General features: G+C 39.6%; 1 protein-coding gene across 2 annotated transcripts in view; it reads left to right on the top strand.

The window, feature by feature from the left end:
* Positions 1–14079, top strand: part of SLC25A26 (solute carrier family 25 member 26) — a 129500-nt gene that overhangs the window by 107198 nt on the left and 8223 nt on the right. For both annotated transcript variants that reach the window (XM_021695033.2, XM_021695032.1), the window contains exon 7: positions 9125–9194. In XM_021695033.2, coding sequence (XP_021550708.1) covers positions 9125–9194 — 70 coding nt within the window. The remainder of the gene's footprint in view (positions 1–9124; positions 9195–14079) is intronic.

Raw genomic sequence — 14079 nt, 5'->3', positions numbered from 1 at the left:
AACAATATGAATGATGAAATTCGATCAGTCTTACGTTAGTATTTTCTATTTTAGTCTGTATTGATCATTGTACTATGGTCATATAAGATGTCAACATTAGGGGAAGCTGGGTGAAGGGTATATGGGAACTCTGTTATTTTTGCAACTTTTCTGTAAGGCTAAAATTATTTCAAAGTGAAATTTCTAAGCTCCTAGAAATATTTTCTAATCAAGCTACGGTATGGAAACTTAAGAAAAGTTATAGAAACTAAGCTGTCAACCAGACCCCAGGCAGCTGTGAGGATAAGATGGTGAGCATAGTAGATTGTTTGCTCTTGTTCACATCTAGAATCTTGCAGCTCTGCTGTGAACATGCCTCCCTGTTGTCACTTATTGACATTCCTAATCAAAAAACAGAAAACCGCAGACACAGAATTAGGAACATATCTGCCTGTCTGATTACTTCTACTTGAAATTTCTCATTGACCTGAGATATTAGCAAATGTATATGGATTCATCTGAAAATTTCATTTTTTATTTGAAAAAGAAAGGAAATAGGACCCTGAACTGGGATAAATAAACCAATATTAGGTAAAGTATAGAGATCTGCTTTTTTTATTCTTACTTATTTTGGTACACAATCTCCATCAGAAGAGTTCAGGCTCCCAACACTGTGGTTCTACACATTTGGGCTCATTTTCTGTCCCTCATCCCCATACTCCCTAGTCATTTATCTGCCTGCACAGAAACCATTAGATCTCCATGGCAGTGGAAATACTTAGATTGAGAAATTATGGCAATTTAAAATATTTTGGTGTTCAGATAGGTCCTTAAAAAAAATCCTTCATTACAAACCCACATAATTTAAACAACTTTTACGGACATCAAAATATTTTCTTTAATCACTTATATATTGTAATGTAGCTTTCCTAGAAGTTGAGCTGTGTATAGTAGTGAGGAATCTTATGATGTTGCACATATATTATTCTTTCTACAAGACCCGTGGCTTTGGGGGGAGCCACCAACCAGCTTCAGCTCCCCCACTTTACTATCTCTGTGACCTTAAGCAAGCACTGTCCCCACACTGGTGTTTGTGGATAATACACATTTTCCAAAATTAAATAGGAAATGTAAAATCTTTAACATAGTGCCTGGAACATGCTAGATATTCAGCAAGTGATAATTAATAGTAGTAATCATCACACTGTTTCCTGCACTGTATTTTTTTTCCATTTGCAGTCTACTCTTCGAATTACTGAAAAGTCACGAACAATAATATTTACACTTCTAGTGAGTAACCTTTTCTGTCTTTCCAGCCAGTTTTGTTGTTGTTGTTGTTGATCTCAATCTTTGGTCCCTGCACATATATGAGCAAATCTGTCGTTTCACAATACTTTCATAATTCACAGATAGTACTTTTTACCAATCAGGTTCTTGTTGTTATCAGCGGTGGTGTTTAATGAATGTTAAAGTAGCTCCCAAGTGAGATATTTGTAAATAACGTTCATCTTATTAATTTGGCCTCTTATTTTTCCAAAGTTTTTCTGTTTAGACAATTTCTCATTAAAAAAAAAAAAATTACACTCCTGTTATTTAAAGTAAGTAGTTTGGGGGCAGTGACACAGTTTGTTCATTCACTTGGGTATCTTACTATCATTCCAGAAGAAATTATGGTCTGTATGTGGAAGTACAGTGTCTTACAACACTGTTCTCTTTGCTGTCCAGACAACTAACCTGTAGATCCAAGTCCATGTGTTTTTATACTTTATACTAGGTTGTCTCATACACATTTCAGTTCTGCTGCTAACTGCCCATTTACACTTGGCAAGTTGCTTAGCTTCTCTGAGCCTCCACTTCCCTGACTATAAAATGAAGATACAATGGCACATACCTCAGAAGATTGTAGGTAGGACTACATGAGTTAATGTAGGTGAAGTGTTTAGTGCCTGGAATCCAGATAAGTTCTAGAGAAGTGTTTATTGTGCTTGTTCTTATGTTAGTTCTGTCATGCTCTGTGTTTGCTACTAAAGTTTCTCACTTGATTCTAAACCTTTTGGTTCTAGAGACTTCTTTTCAAATACAAAATGATTTCTTTATATGTTCTTAGACTAAATTATTCCGGCCAGGTGATAGTGGAAAGTTATGCTTGTCTATGGAGATTCTATTTTTAAATTGTGTCTTCAGCCATCTGAGTCTATTTTGATTAGGTGCCCCCCTCCCCCCACCAAGTTTTTTCCCTCCTAGATTAGAGCAGGCACTTCTGTGAAACCTTCTCCATCACCTCCCTTCCCTCTGTTAAAACCCTTTTCTGCCCACACTGTACCCCTGTCAAATATTAGACCTAGGGACGGCTGCTCTTCTTTTTCCCCTTGAGAAAAGTGCCTGATACCCAGTAGGTACTCAGTAAATGTTGAATTGATGAATTAGATAACATCTTTGATTTATTTTCTCCTGTATGACATGTAATTCACATCATATTCTTTATTATTGCTTATAAACTCAGCATAATCATTAGTATTTTAAATCTGTTTTGTGTAAACCTCTGCTCTTTGGAGTGCTCGAAGATATCTGTACATTAACGAAGATGGCCTTCAGTGATCACTACAAGTCCAGTTCAGGTTTCACATTCCTTTTCTAGAAAGTCGGCGAAGTAAGATGTTACTGGTGTTAGAACTGGCTTTAGCCTGATAAAATACATATTTTTCCACCTCAAAAGTAAAAAGTTGATGTTCTCCTGTTTGGTTTCTTATGCTGTTGCCAGTGCTGGTATGAGCTATGGAGGAAATGCTTTCTGCAGAAGCTCAGAGGTATTTGCAAGCAATAAAGCATTCACTGAAAAGGTACCCAGTACTACACTCAATGGCAAGACTATCTTCAGAAAGCTGTGTGTAATATTTTTTAGCTTCTCTCCTTCCATGAGACATTCACAAAAATCTGTTTGGCAGCTGCACTCTTAGTCCAGTGAATTTAATAAATACACTTTTTAAGTAATCATTCTCATCAGGTAGGTGGAAGGAAGTGTTGGGAGCCCTCAGATAACACATATTGTTATAGATCCAATTTGCTTAGTTAGGTGTCTGACTTAAAGTTCTCTGATTTCAGACTAAATTACAAAGCTATAGTAATTAAAACAATAGGGTATTGGCATAAAAACAGACATATAGATCAGTGGAACAGAAAAGGGAGTTTAGAAATAAACCCACACATAATACAGTTCATTAATTTATGACAAAGGAGCCAAGAATATAAAATGGGGAAAGGACAGTCTCTTCAATAAATGGTGCTGGGAAAGCTGGACAGACACATGCAAAAGAATGAGACTAGACCACTATCTTACATCATACACAAAAATTAACTCAAAATGGATTAAAGACTTGAACATAAGACCTGAAAACATAAAACTTCTGGAAGAAAACATAAGCTCCTTGACGTAGGTCTTAGCAATAATTTTTTAAATCTGACACCAACAGCAAAAGCAATAAAAGCAAACATAAACAAGTGGGACTACATCAAACTAAAAAGCTTCTGCACAGCAAAGGAAGTGCTCAACAAAATGAAAAGGCAGCCTACTGAATGGGAGAAAATATTTGCATATAATGTATCTGATACGGGTCTATTTTCCAAAATACATAAAGAATTCATACAAATCAACAGCAAACAATCTGATTTAAAAATGGGCAAAGGACCTGAATAGATATTTTTCCAAAGAAGACGTACAGAAGACCAACAGGTACCTGAAAAGGTGTTCAACATCACTAATCATGAGGGAAATGCAAATCAGAACCACAATGAGATATCAACTTATACCTGACAGAATGGCTTGTTCTCAGAAAGACAAGAAATAACAAGTGTTGATGGGGATTTGGGGAAAAGGGAGTTGGTGAGAATTGTTGGTGAGAATGTAAATTGGTGCAGCCACTATCAAAAACCATGTGGAGATTCCTCAAAAAATTAAAAATAGAACTACCATATCATCCAGCAGTACCACTTCTGGGTACTTATCTGAAGGAAGTAACAACACTAACTTGAAAAGATAGCTGCATCCCTATAATCATTGCAGCATTATTTACAATAGTAAAGTTATGGAACAACCTACCTGTCCATTGATGGATGAATGGATAAAGAAATTGTATACACACACACACACACACAGGAATATTACTCAGCCATAAAGAAGTATGAAATCTTGCCATTCATGACAACATGGAGGGACCTCAAGGGCATTATGCTAAGTGAAATAAATCTGAGAGAGATAAATACTGTATGATCTCTCTTTTATGTGGAGTCTGAAAAAAAATGTTCTTAGGTACAGAGAACAGTTGGGTGGTTGCCAGGGAGTAGGGGTGGGGGAGTAATGGATGAAAGGGGTCAAGAGGTAAAAAGAAAACAAGCAGTAAATCACACACAAAAGTTGCTGAAGTTGACAAAATAGGGCCATATATGTATTTATATGGCATCTTTCTCATTTCTGTAGCAACCTTCTCAACTGCATATCTATATATACCTGCAGTGGGGAAATATTGAGAGTAGGAAATTAGTAGTTTGCTGTTCTTCTTTCAGTTATGCTATATTTGATCATCTCTAAAAATGTAATGCCACCATCGGTTGGTCATTATATTATCCTAGCTATTTTAATAAATATATTCAGGAGGTCTTTTTAAATAATATTTGTCATCATTATTGCTGTGTATACCATTATGTTAAAGGTCCTACCCAGTGCAGTAAGGCAAGAGAAACAAATTAAAGGCAATAATCTATATTGGAAAGGAAGAAGTGAACTTATGTTTATTCACAGACAGTATGATCAGTGATATAGAAAATTTGAGGGAGGGACGCCTGGGTGGCTCAGTTGGTTAAGTGTCTACCTTCGGCTCAGGTCATGATCCCAGGGTCTTGGGATTGAGCCCCGCATCGGGCTCCCTGCTCAGCAGGGAGTCTGCTCCTCCCTCTGCCTGCTGCTTCCCCTGCTTGTGCTCTCTCTCTCTCTCTCACTTTCTGACAAATAAATAAAATCTTCAAAAAAATGTTTGAGGGAATCTACAGAGAAGCTACTAGAGCTGATACATTTAGCAAGGTGGCAGGATACAGAATCAGTGTATAAAAATCAATTCTGTTTCTACATATTAGCAACAACCAATCAGAAGCTGAAGTTAAGGCAGTAGCATTTACGGTAACATCAAAACATGAAATACTTAGGGATAAATCTGAAAATTCAGGTGCAAGACCTATATACTGAAAACTACAAAACACTTTTGAGAGAATGTAATGGAGACGTAAGTAAATGGAGAGATGCACTGTTTTTATGGTTGGAAAACCCAATATTGCCAATACCTCCATTCTCCAAAATGATCTATAGATTCAGTGCAATTCAGGTCAAAATCTCAGTAGGCTCTTTTGTAGAAATCGACAAACTGATTCTCAAATTCATGTGGAAATGCAAAGAACCTAGAATAAAAACAATTTTGAAAAAGAACAAATTTGGAGAACATGCCATGATTTCAGGATTTACTGTACAGCTATGGTAGGTAGTATCCAATTGGTGTCAAGATAGATCTATAGATTGGAGTAGAATAGTGTCCAGAAATAGTCCATACATACATGGACAATTGATTTTTGACAAAAATGAGAAATCAGTTCATTGGAGAAAGGATAGTGTTTTCCAATTGCTGGAACAATGAAATATTCATACGTGAAAAAGACAGCAAAGAACCTCAAGCCATACTTTGCAACATACATAAAAACTAACTCAGGGATGCTTAGGTGGCTCAGCCGGTTAAGCATTTGCCTTCGGCTTGGGTCATGATCCCAGGCCCCTCCCCCCTGCTTGTGTACTCTCTCTCTCTCTCTCTCTCTTATGCTCTCTCTCTCTCTCAGATAAATAAATAAAATCTTAAAAAAAAAAAAACTAACTCAAAGTGAATGGTAGATCTAATGTAAAACCTAAAAACCAAACATTTTTAGAAGAAAACATGAGTGCTTTAAGGCCTCAGTTAGACAAAGATTTCTTAGATGTGTCACCAAAGCGAGATCCATAAAAAGATAATTTGAACTTCATCAAAATAAAGTATTTCTGTCCTTTTATAGACACTATTAAGAGAATGAGAAACAAGGCATGGTCTAGGAGAAAATATTTGTGAATGACTTGTATCTAGAATATATAAAGAACTCTCAAAACTCAGTAACTAAAAAACAATTCAATAAAAATGTGCAAAACATTTGAACAGACACTTCACTAAAGAAGATATAGGGGGCGCCTGGGTGGCTCAGTTGGTTAAGCGACTGCCTTCGGCTCAGGTCATGATCCTGGAGTCCCTGGATCGAGTCCCGCATCGGGCTTCCTGCTCGGCAGGGAGTCTGCTTCTCCCTTTGACCCTCCCCTCTCTCATGTGCTCTCTCTCTCATTCTCTCTCTTTCAAATAAATAAATAAAATCTTCAAAAAAAAAATTAAAAAAAAAAAAAGATATAGGGAGGGGCACCTGGGTGGCTCAGTCGGTTAAGCATCCGGCTCTTGATCTCAGCTCAGGTCTTGACCCTCAGGGTTGTGAGTTCAAGCCCCCCACATTGGGTTCCATGCTGGGTGTGGAGCCTAATTTAAAAAAAAAGGGAAGAAGATACAGCCATAAATATACATGAAAAGAAGGTCAACATCAGTCATTAGGAAAATATGATTAAAACCACAGTGACGTATTACTACACACCTATTAGAATGGTTAAAATTTAAAAACCCCAATAATACTGTTGGGAAGGATGTGGAGAAACTGGAACTGGTCAGAATGTGAAATGGTAGAACCAATTTGGAAAATGATTTTGTAGTTTCTTAAGTTAAACATATTCTTACCATGAGATTCAGCTATTTCACTCCTAGGTATTTTCCCAAGAGAAATGAAGGCATGTGTCCATATAAAGATGTATATGTAAATGTTCATAATAGCTTTTTTGGTAATGGCTAACAACTGAAAAAATTCCCAAATGTGCTTCAACAGGCAGAGAACTAAACAAATAATGATATATCTACACAATGGAATATTGCTTAGCAATTAAACAGAAATGAAGTATCGATATAGACAGCAACATGAATGAATCTTACAAAAATCCTGAAGGAAAGAATCCTGGTTTAAAACAAAAAAAAATGAATGTCCAATTACCTTTACATAAAATTCTGGAAAGAGCAAACTAGAGTGACAGATCAGATTAGTTAGGGGATGGCAAGGAAGGGCGGGAAAGAGGAAGGACAGGGAAAGATTTTGGGGCTGATGGATATGTTCACTATGTTAATTATGGCAGTGATTTCATGTGTGTGTCAAAACTTAACAAGTTGCATACTTTAAATATGTGTAGTTCATTGGACACATACTTACACCTCAATAAAACAAAACGAAAAAAAACAGAGTCCAAGCTCTGCTGTTCGAAAGCCTGGGTAACCCAAAATCTATAAAGAAGTTATCATACTCAACACCCAAAAAACAAATGATCCAATCAAGAAATGGGCAGAAGACATGAACAGACATTTTTCCAAAGAAGACATCCAAATGGCCAACAGACACATGAAAAAGTGCTCAACATGGCTCGGCATCAGGGAAATCCAAATCAAAACCTCAATGAGATACCACCTCACACCAGTCAGAATGGCTAAAATTAACAAATCAGGAAATGACAGATGTTGGCGGGGGTGCAGAGAAAGGGGAACCCTCCTACACTGTTGGTGGGAATGCAAGCTGGTGTAGCCACTCTGGAAAACAGTATGGAGGTGCCTCAGAAAGTTGAAAATAGAGCTGCCCTACAACCCAGCAATTGCAGTATTGGGTATTTACCCCAAAGATACAAATGTAGTGATCCGAAGGGGTACGTGCCCCCGATGTTTATAGCAGCAATGTCCACAATAGCCAAACTATGGAAAGAGCCAAGATGTCCGTCAACAGATGAATGGATAAAGAAGAGGTGGTATATATATATATATACAATGGAATATTATGCAGCCATCTGCCATTTGCGATGACGTGGATGGAACTGGAGGGTATTATGCTGAGCGAAGTAAGTCAATCAGAGAAAGACATGTATCATATGATCTCACTGATGTGAGGAATTCTTAATCTCAGGAAACAAACTGAGGGTTGCTGGAGTGGTGGGGGGTGGGAGGGATGGGGTGGCTGGGTGATAGACATTGGGGAGGGCAACCCTCAGTTTGTTTCCTGAGGTTAAGAATTCCTCATATCAGTGAGATCATATGATACATGTCTTTCTCTGATTGACTTACTTCGCTCACCATACATTACGTCATTAGTTTTTGATGTAGTGTTCCATGATTCATTGTTTGCATATAACACTCAGTGCTGCATTCAGTACATGCCCTCTTTAATACCTCAACTTAACATAATAAAATTTAAAAAAAGGTAAAAAAAAAAAAAAAAAAGCCTGGGTAAGATGTGGATAATAACAGGGCCCAACTCTTAGGGTTGTTGTGAGGACTGGGTATTATAATACATGTTCAGAGACTAGACCAGTGCCTGACTCAGAGCTCGGTTCACCATTTGATGTCACTGCATCTTGTCTTCTACGGGTTCATCCGCTCTTGGTGAGCAAGGCACCATGTCTCTGCCATCTTTTGCCTAGTTTGAAACTTGCTGGGTATCTATTTGTATAATCCTCAACTTATATCATGAACAGTGCAAGAAAGTGTTTTGACAAATTTTAAACCTGTAATTATGTAACAGAATTAGCACCTTTCAAACATGCAGTACGGATAAAGATTGAACAAAAGGAACAGGAATGTGGCCGACACTGCTCTGGACTAACTTGTGAATTGCGTTATTTATGTGTTTAGAATCATATGGGAAATACTTAAAACATTACATTGTCTTTCAGATGTCTTTATCTTTATTTGTACACATACACACAAGTGTGTGTATACCCTATATATTTCCTAAAAATTGTTTCCTTTGAGCTCTTGAATGTAGCTGTCACCCTTATTTCTTTGACTTATTTTAGAAAGCAGTTAAGTCCTTGGGAAAATCACTTATGTCATCGGTGAGGAATGTCACCAAAATAGCTTCTCACTTAAGTTCCCATCGCCAGAGCTAACCCACAGGAGGTTCCGATAAATTCAAATATTTAATAACTTGTATTTTTCTTTCTCCTTAAACACAGGCCCTGTGGTCCTGGAGGCAGGATCATGTGGTGGATTGTTGGCAGTCAGCAGTCTGTGGAGCTTTTGCAGGTGCAAAGGATTATATTATACTGGGAAAGACCAAAGGGGGGAGAAAAATGTGAAAATATTAACTATGCAAAAACAACATTCTTTAGAAATTCCAGATTGTTTAGATGAAGAGAGTTCCACTAGTTGTTTGAGAAAAGAGAGTGTCTTGGGGAAAAAAATGCTTAAAAGGTGTCTGCTTGAAAGACAACCAATTTGTTTTTGACGAATTTTTCTTTTTCTTTTTATCTTTATTAAAGCCTTCACTCAGGCCCTTGGATTATCTTAAAGATGATTTATAAAGTCCTCTGTGGGAAGAGACTTGCCATGGGTGCGGGGCTCACTGTGCAGCTGTCTGCCTTGAGCAGGGCTTTGGGGCTTTCAGTGATTTCTGCAGAAGGCAATGATTCACGGTTCGTGTGACACGTTTGACAGTGCCACAGATTAACTGCTGTCAGGAGAGCCAAGGCTGCTCGGCAAACTTACGGAAGGCTAAACAGGTCTGGGTAGAAAATATGGAGATCAAAGCATCTGGGCATTTTCTAGACATTAAACCAAAAGTGAAGTGACAATATGCAATACTGTGTCATTCATCACCAAACTGTGTGCATTTTCCAGTGAGGTTGTTGTAAGAACTCAGGTGCTTTAAAAAATTAAATAAGTTTTAGCAGTCAAAGAGAGAAGTGCATTTTTCTGTTGCAAATAAAGGTAAGTTAAAATTACAGTTGAAATAAATTGAAATAGAAATTTGCCAGAAACTGTAAACTGCTAATTTTGATGTGTAGCCAATAAATAGGTAGTTTTGGGATGTCAGCTTTAGTAGAAAATAATTCTTTTCCAATTTGTTTCATGGTTGTTGGATTGGGTTTTTTGTTGTGGTGATTAGGAAAACAGAAAACATGTATTATAGGATTCTTTATTAATAATTGGATCCATTCAACTTGTAGAATTGATAATCAAAAGTAAGAATCTTGCCTCTAGACAGGAAGCAGGCTCAGATTGATTATGACGGGTAATTATTTCCACCTGACACCTAGTCATTAGCTGTGTTAAATGAGTAGGTGGTCTTGAATCACTTTCCAGAGGTCAAGATTCTTTACTCCCCCAGTCCTTAAGAGAAACGTGTGCTTTTTTTTTTTTTTACTCCCTCCAGGGGACAAAGTGAGCATTATGGAAATTTAGTCACCCTGGATAAGGAAGGGCACTTTCTAAATTCACCAATACCATAAAACTTCCATGGGATGAAGCAAGAAGTGTTCATTCTCTGGTCCCGTGGCTGAAGAGTAGCGGATTCAAAGATTTGCTTACAAGCAGTGTTTCTATGAAGGAAATGTGCATTGGCTACAGTGTCTTTTTCCAAATAATGCTTTAATAAGCAGTTAGATTAGAAGCGGGAGAGGAGAAACTTTCCATCAGCCATCCACTGCTCAGTTACTATTTGAAAACCATTTAAAACCTTTATTTATTTAAAACTATTTTAAAACCTTTAAAACATCATTGAAAAATATTCCAACTTGTGAAAGAGTGATAGCCGGTGGGAATCTGTGGTGCCGCTGGGCTTTCCACATAGCCATTCCTCCTGACTTGCTGTCCCCCGCCGCCCCTCCCAGGCCTGTCGTGCCTCCCCGCCACCCCCCACATGCCCGGACTCTCCAGCCTCACTTGGCCACAAAGGCAGTGGTAAGACTTGCCCATATATCAGAAATCAGATTGTTCATCCTTGTGCACTTTTCTGGTTTTAAAATGGTTAAATCATCATGGATGAACCATCCTCTGTGCTATCTTTGGCACTCTTCTGTGCCCATGCTTGTTTTATAAACTACTTGGCACAAATATCCAAAATGTCCCCTGAGATTGGAGGTGTTGATGGCTTGTCATGCTCAGAAATTCCCTTGGGTTCTGGTCAGGGGTTAAAGGAGGGGGAAAAAAAGAAAAAATAACTTTGCCAACTTCGTCACTGCAAGTTAATTTTTAAACATAAAACCATAATTCAACCTAAGTAATTATGACATTTGCTACTATAGTGATATGTGCAGAATATTCTGGTGTTCTTTGGTCAGTTTCTCGTAATTAACATCTACTTACATTTTCTAAGAGAGAAGGAGCAGGACTGAAAGAGTGGGAGGGACTGAGAAAGAGTTATTCCCATGGCTTGAAATTCCAGAACATGGGCCGCCTGGATGACTTGGTCTGTTAAGCGTCCGACTCTTGGTTGTGACTCAGGTCATGATCTCATGAGTCATGAGATCGAGCCCCACGTGGAGCCCCTCATCGGGCTCCGTGCTCAGCGGGGAGTCTGCTTAAAGATTCTCTCCCTCTGCCCCACCCCCCGCTCGTGCACATGCTTGCTCGCATGCTCTCTCACACTCAAAAATTAAGTCTTTAAAAAAAAAAAAAAGGAAAGAAAAAAGAAATTCCAGGATAGGGTGAAGGAATTAACTGGGTAACAAATTGAGAAGGCCTGGTACAACCTTGAAACACACACAAACCCCCGTTTGTTGTTGTTGAGGCCTTGTGTGTCTGTGCGCTCGTTGGGAGATGATGCACGGGAGGCGCGTGGAGATGCTCCTCTTGCTCCACGGTGCCTCCAGAGATGGTGGGGGGTCAGGGGGGGACACATGGCGGCCCTGCCCACTGCTGGCCCCGCCACCCGCATAGCCACTGCTGGGACGGGACTGGGACTGCTCCAGACTTGTTGGAGGAAGGGGGCCCCTTTGTCTGGGGTGGTAAAGAACCTGCATTTGTTCCCTAAGGACCCATGAGATGTCATTTCATTGTAAGCACCCAGTTTCCCTTGAACCTGGTCTCTGAAAGTAGTTAGTTGAACATTCTCAGAGAGCCTCAGTCTGTGGAGCCCGTAGAAAATTGTTGCATGTGTGAGGCGAGCATGCAGGCAGCCTACACTTGCTGCACCGAATAATTATTTCCTGTCTAATATGTTAGCATGTTCCTCGTATTTATTACCAGCAGTTTACAGTTCCCTTAAGTAAAATGCAGAAAAGCACTGCATTTTAACCAAAAGCACAGGTCCCCGGCCCCCCTCCCCACTGTAACCCGTTATTCTATACGTGATCTTCACAGGCCCTTCTTGGCAGCCTCATAGAAAACATTGTGAGGGCTGTGTATTAAAGCAGTCCTTGATATTTGAAGACATTAAGATTGATTTATTGATAACCTTTATAAAATGCAGCTATCATCATAGTAAAATTAGGGCCTATTTAAGCATCTTTGTTTTTGTCTTTGACTTTTCTTCATATTACGCGTATGAAACAGCAGTCTCTAAGAGCATAGTGGCAGGCAGCCACAGTAAGGGGGAGGTGCGCTTTTGCTAATGACCAAGACACGTCGGATGCACAGTACCCACGTTTACGAGAAGACACATACTTTTCAAAAGTGTAGGTAAGTGAGGAAAGCCTGAGTAGTCAGACAAGGGACAGGTGATGTCTTTGCCAACTTGTAAGTCTTTGAAATTGGTTTAGGAAAGTTTGCGAGCATTTTCTTTTCTTTTTTTCTTTCTTTTTTTTTTTTTTTTTAAGATTTTTATTTATTTGAGATAGAGAAATGGTGGTGGTGGGGAAGGGGCAGAGGGAGAGGCAGAAGTAGGCTCCCCGCTCGATCCCAGGACTCTGAGATCATGACCTGAGCCCAAGGTAGAAGCTTAACCGACTGAGCCACCCAGGCGCCCCAGTTTGTGAACATTTTCAGATAGGATAATGGTGTATGCACTTCTGAGTTTTAACAGTCAGATACATTTTAATGTCTTACCACATACCAGTCATCATGTGGTCAATGAGCACTACTTTTAGAGCTAAAATGCATGTGACTTTGAGTCCCAGCTCCATACTGTGTGACTCTGAGCAAGTTGTCTGTAAACGGAACCGTAATCCCCACGCGCACAAGCTATGATATGTACTGACGGTACCCAGCACAGTCCCACCGCACCAGGTACGGAGTGGGCCCAAATGTTCACTCCAAGCTTCCCCTTCCTCTGCTCTTCTAGAGGACGAGTTGAAACCTCGGGTCTGTAAAACTACAGACACCTGTCCCAGGCACCTGGCAAGCCTTTTTGAGTGCCTGCTGTGTGCACTGGGCTAGAGCCATGAAGGAAAATCACACATTATCTGTGCGCTTGCAGGGAAGAGCCAGGCACTACCCTAGACACTTGGCACAAGACTCATTTAGTGCTGGTGTCATACTCTTACCTGCTTTTTACAGCTGGCTCCTAGCACCCTCCGTGGCCAGGAGCTCACGTTCTGGAGTCGGGAAAGCTCACGTCTCAGCTCTGCACTAAAACCTTCTGTGAGTTCTGTAACCTCACTGAGCCTCAGTTTCCCCACTGGTAGCATGGGGTAGCAGTTACAGAAGTACTTGTCTCCTAGGGTACTTTATCTAGAGAATAAATACGGTATTTAAGTACAGGATTTAAGGCTTGGTCTTTCGGACTCTTTCCGAGTTCTTCCAGGCTGGGCCCAGCGAACCGTTGAAGCCAGTAAGGGACACAAAGCCGAATACTGTCAGATTTGGGGTGGGGAGTTTGGGATAGTACAGGTTCATTGCCTGAAGTTGAGTAAGTACCTGAATTTCAGGCAGCTTTTCAATCTGGAGGAAAATGTTTCACATGTTCGTAGCACAAAAGTGGCTAAAACGAAAGGGGACTCTAATATTCATGTAATTGATCATCTGTAGCCCTGAGGGGTGTGTCCTTTGTGAGTAACCCAAAAATGGGACATAAAAGCATAAATGGGTACATCTTTCAAAAAGTCAGTGTCCTAATACATGCTACCAAGTTCGGTGTGAAGATTTCAGCAACATGTTTAGAAAGATAGTTGGCGGAGATCAGATGACCTTCACATACCATGAACTTCAGAGGGAGACGTGCTATTTCTGGAGCATCCTTCGTACATGTGTT

Source organism: Neomonachus schauinslandi, chromosome 1, assembly GCF_002201575.2.
Source record: "Neomonachus schauinslandi chromosome 1, ASM220157v2, whole genome shotgun sequence".
Lineage (NCBI taxonomy): Eukaryota > Metazoa > Chordata > Mammalia > Carnivora > Phocidae > Neomonachus > Neomonachus schauinslandi.
This window is presented reverse-complemented; position numbering and strand designations above follow the sequence as displayed.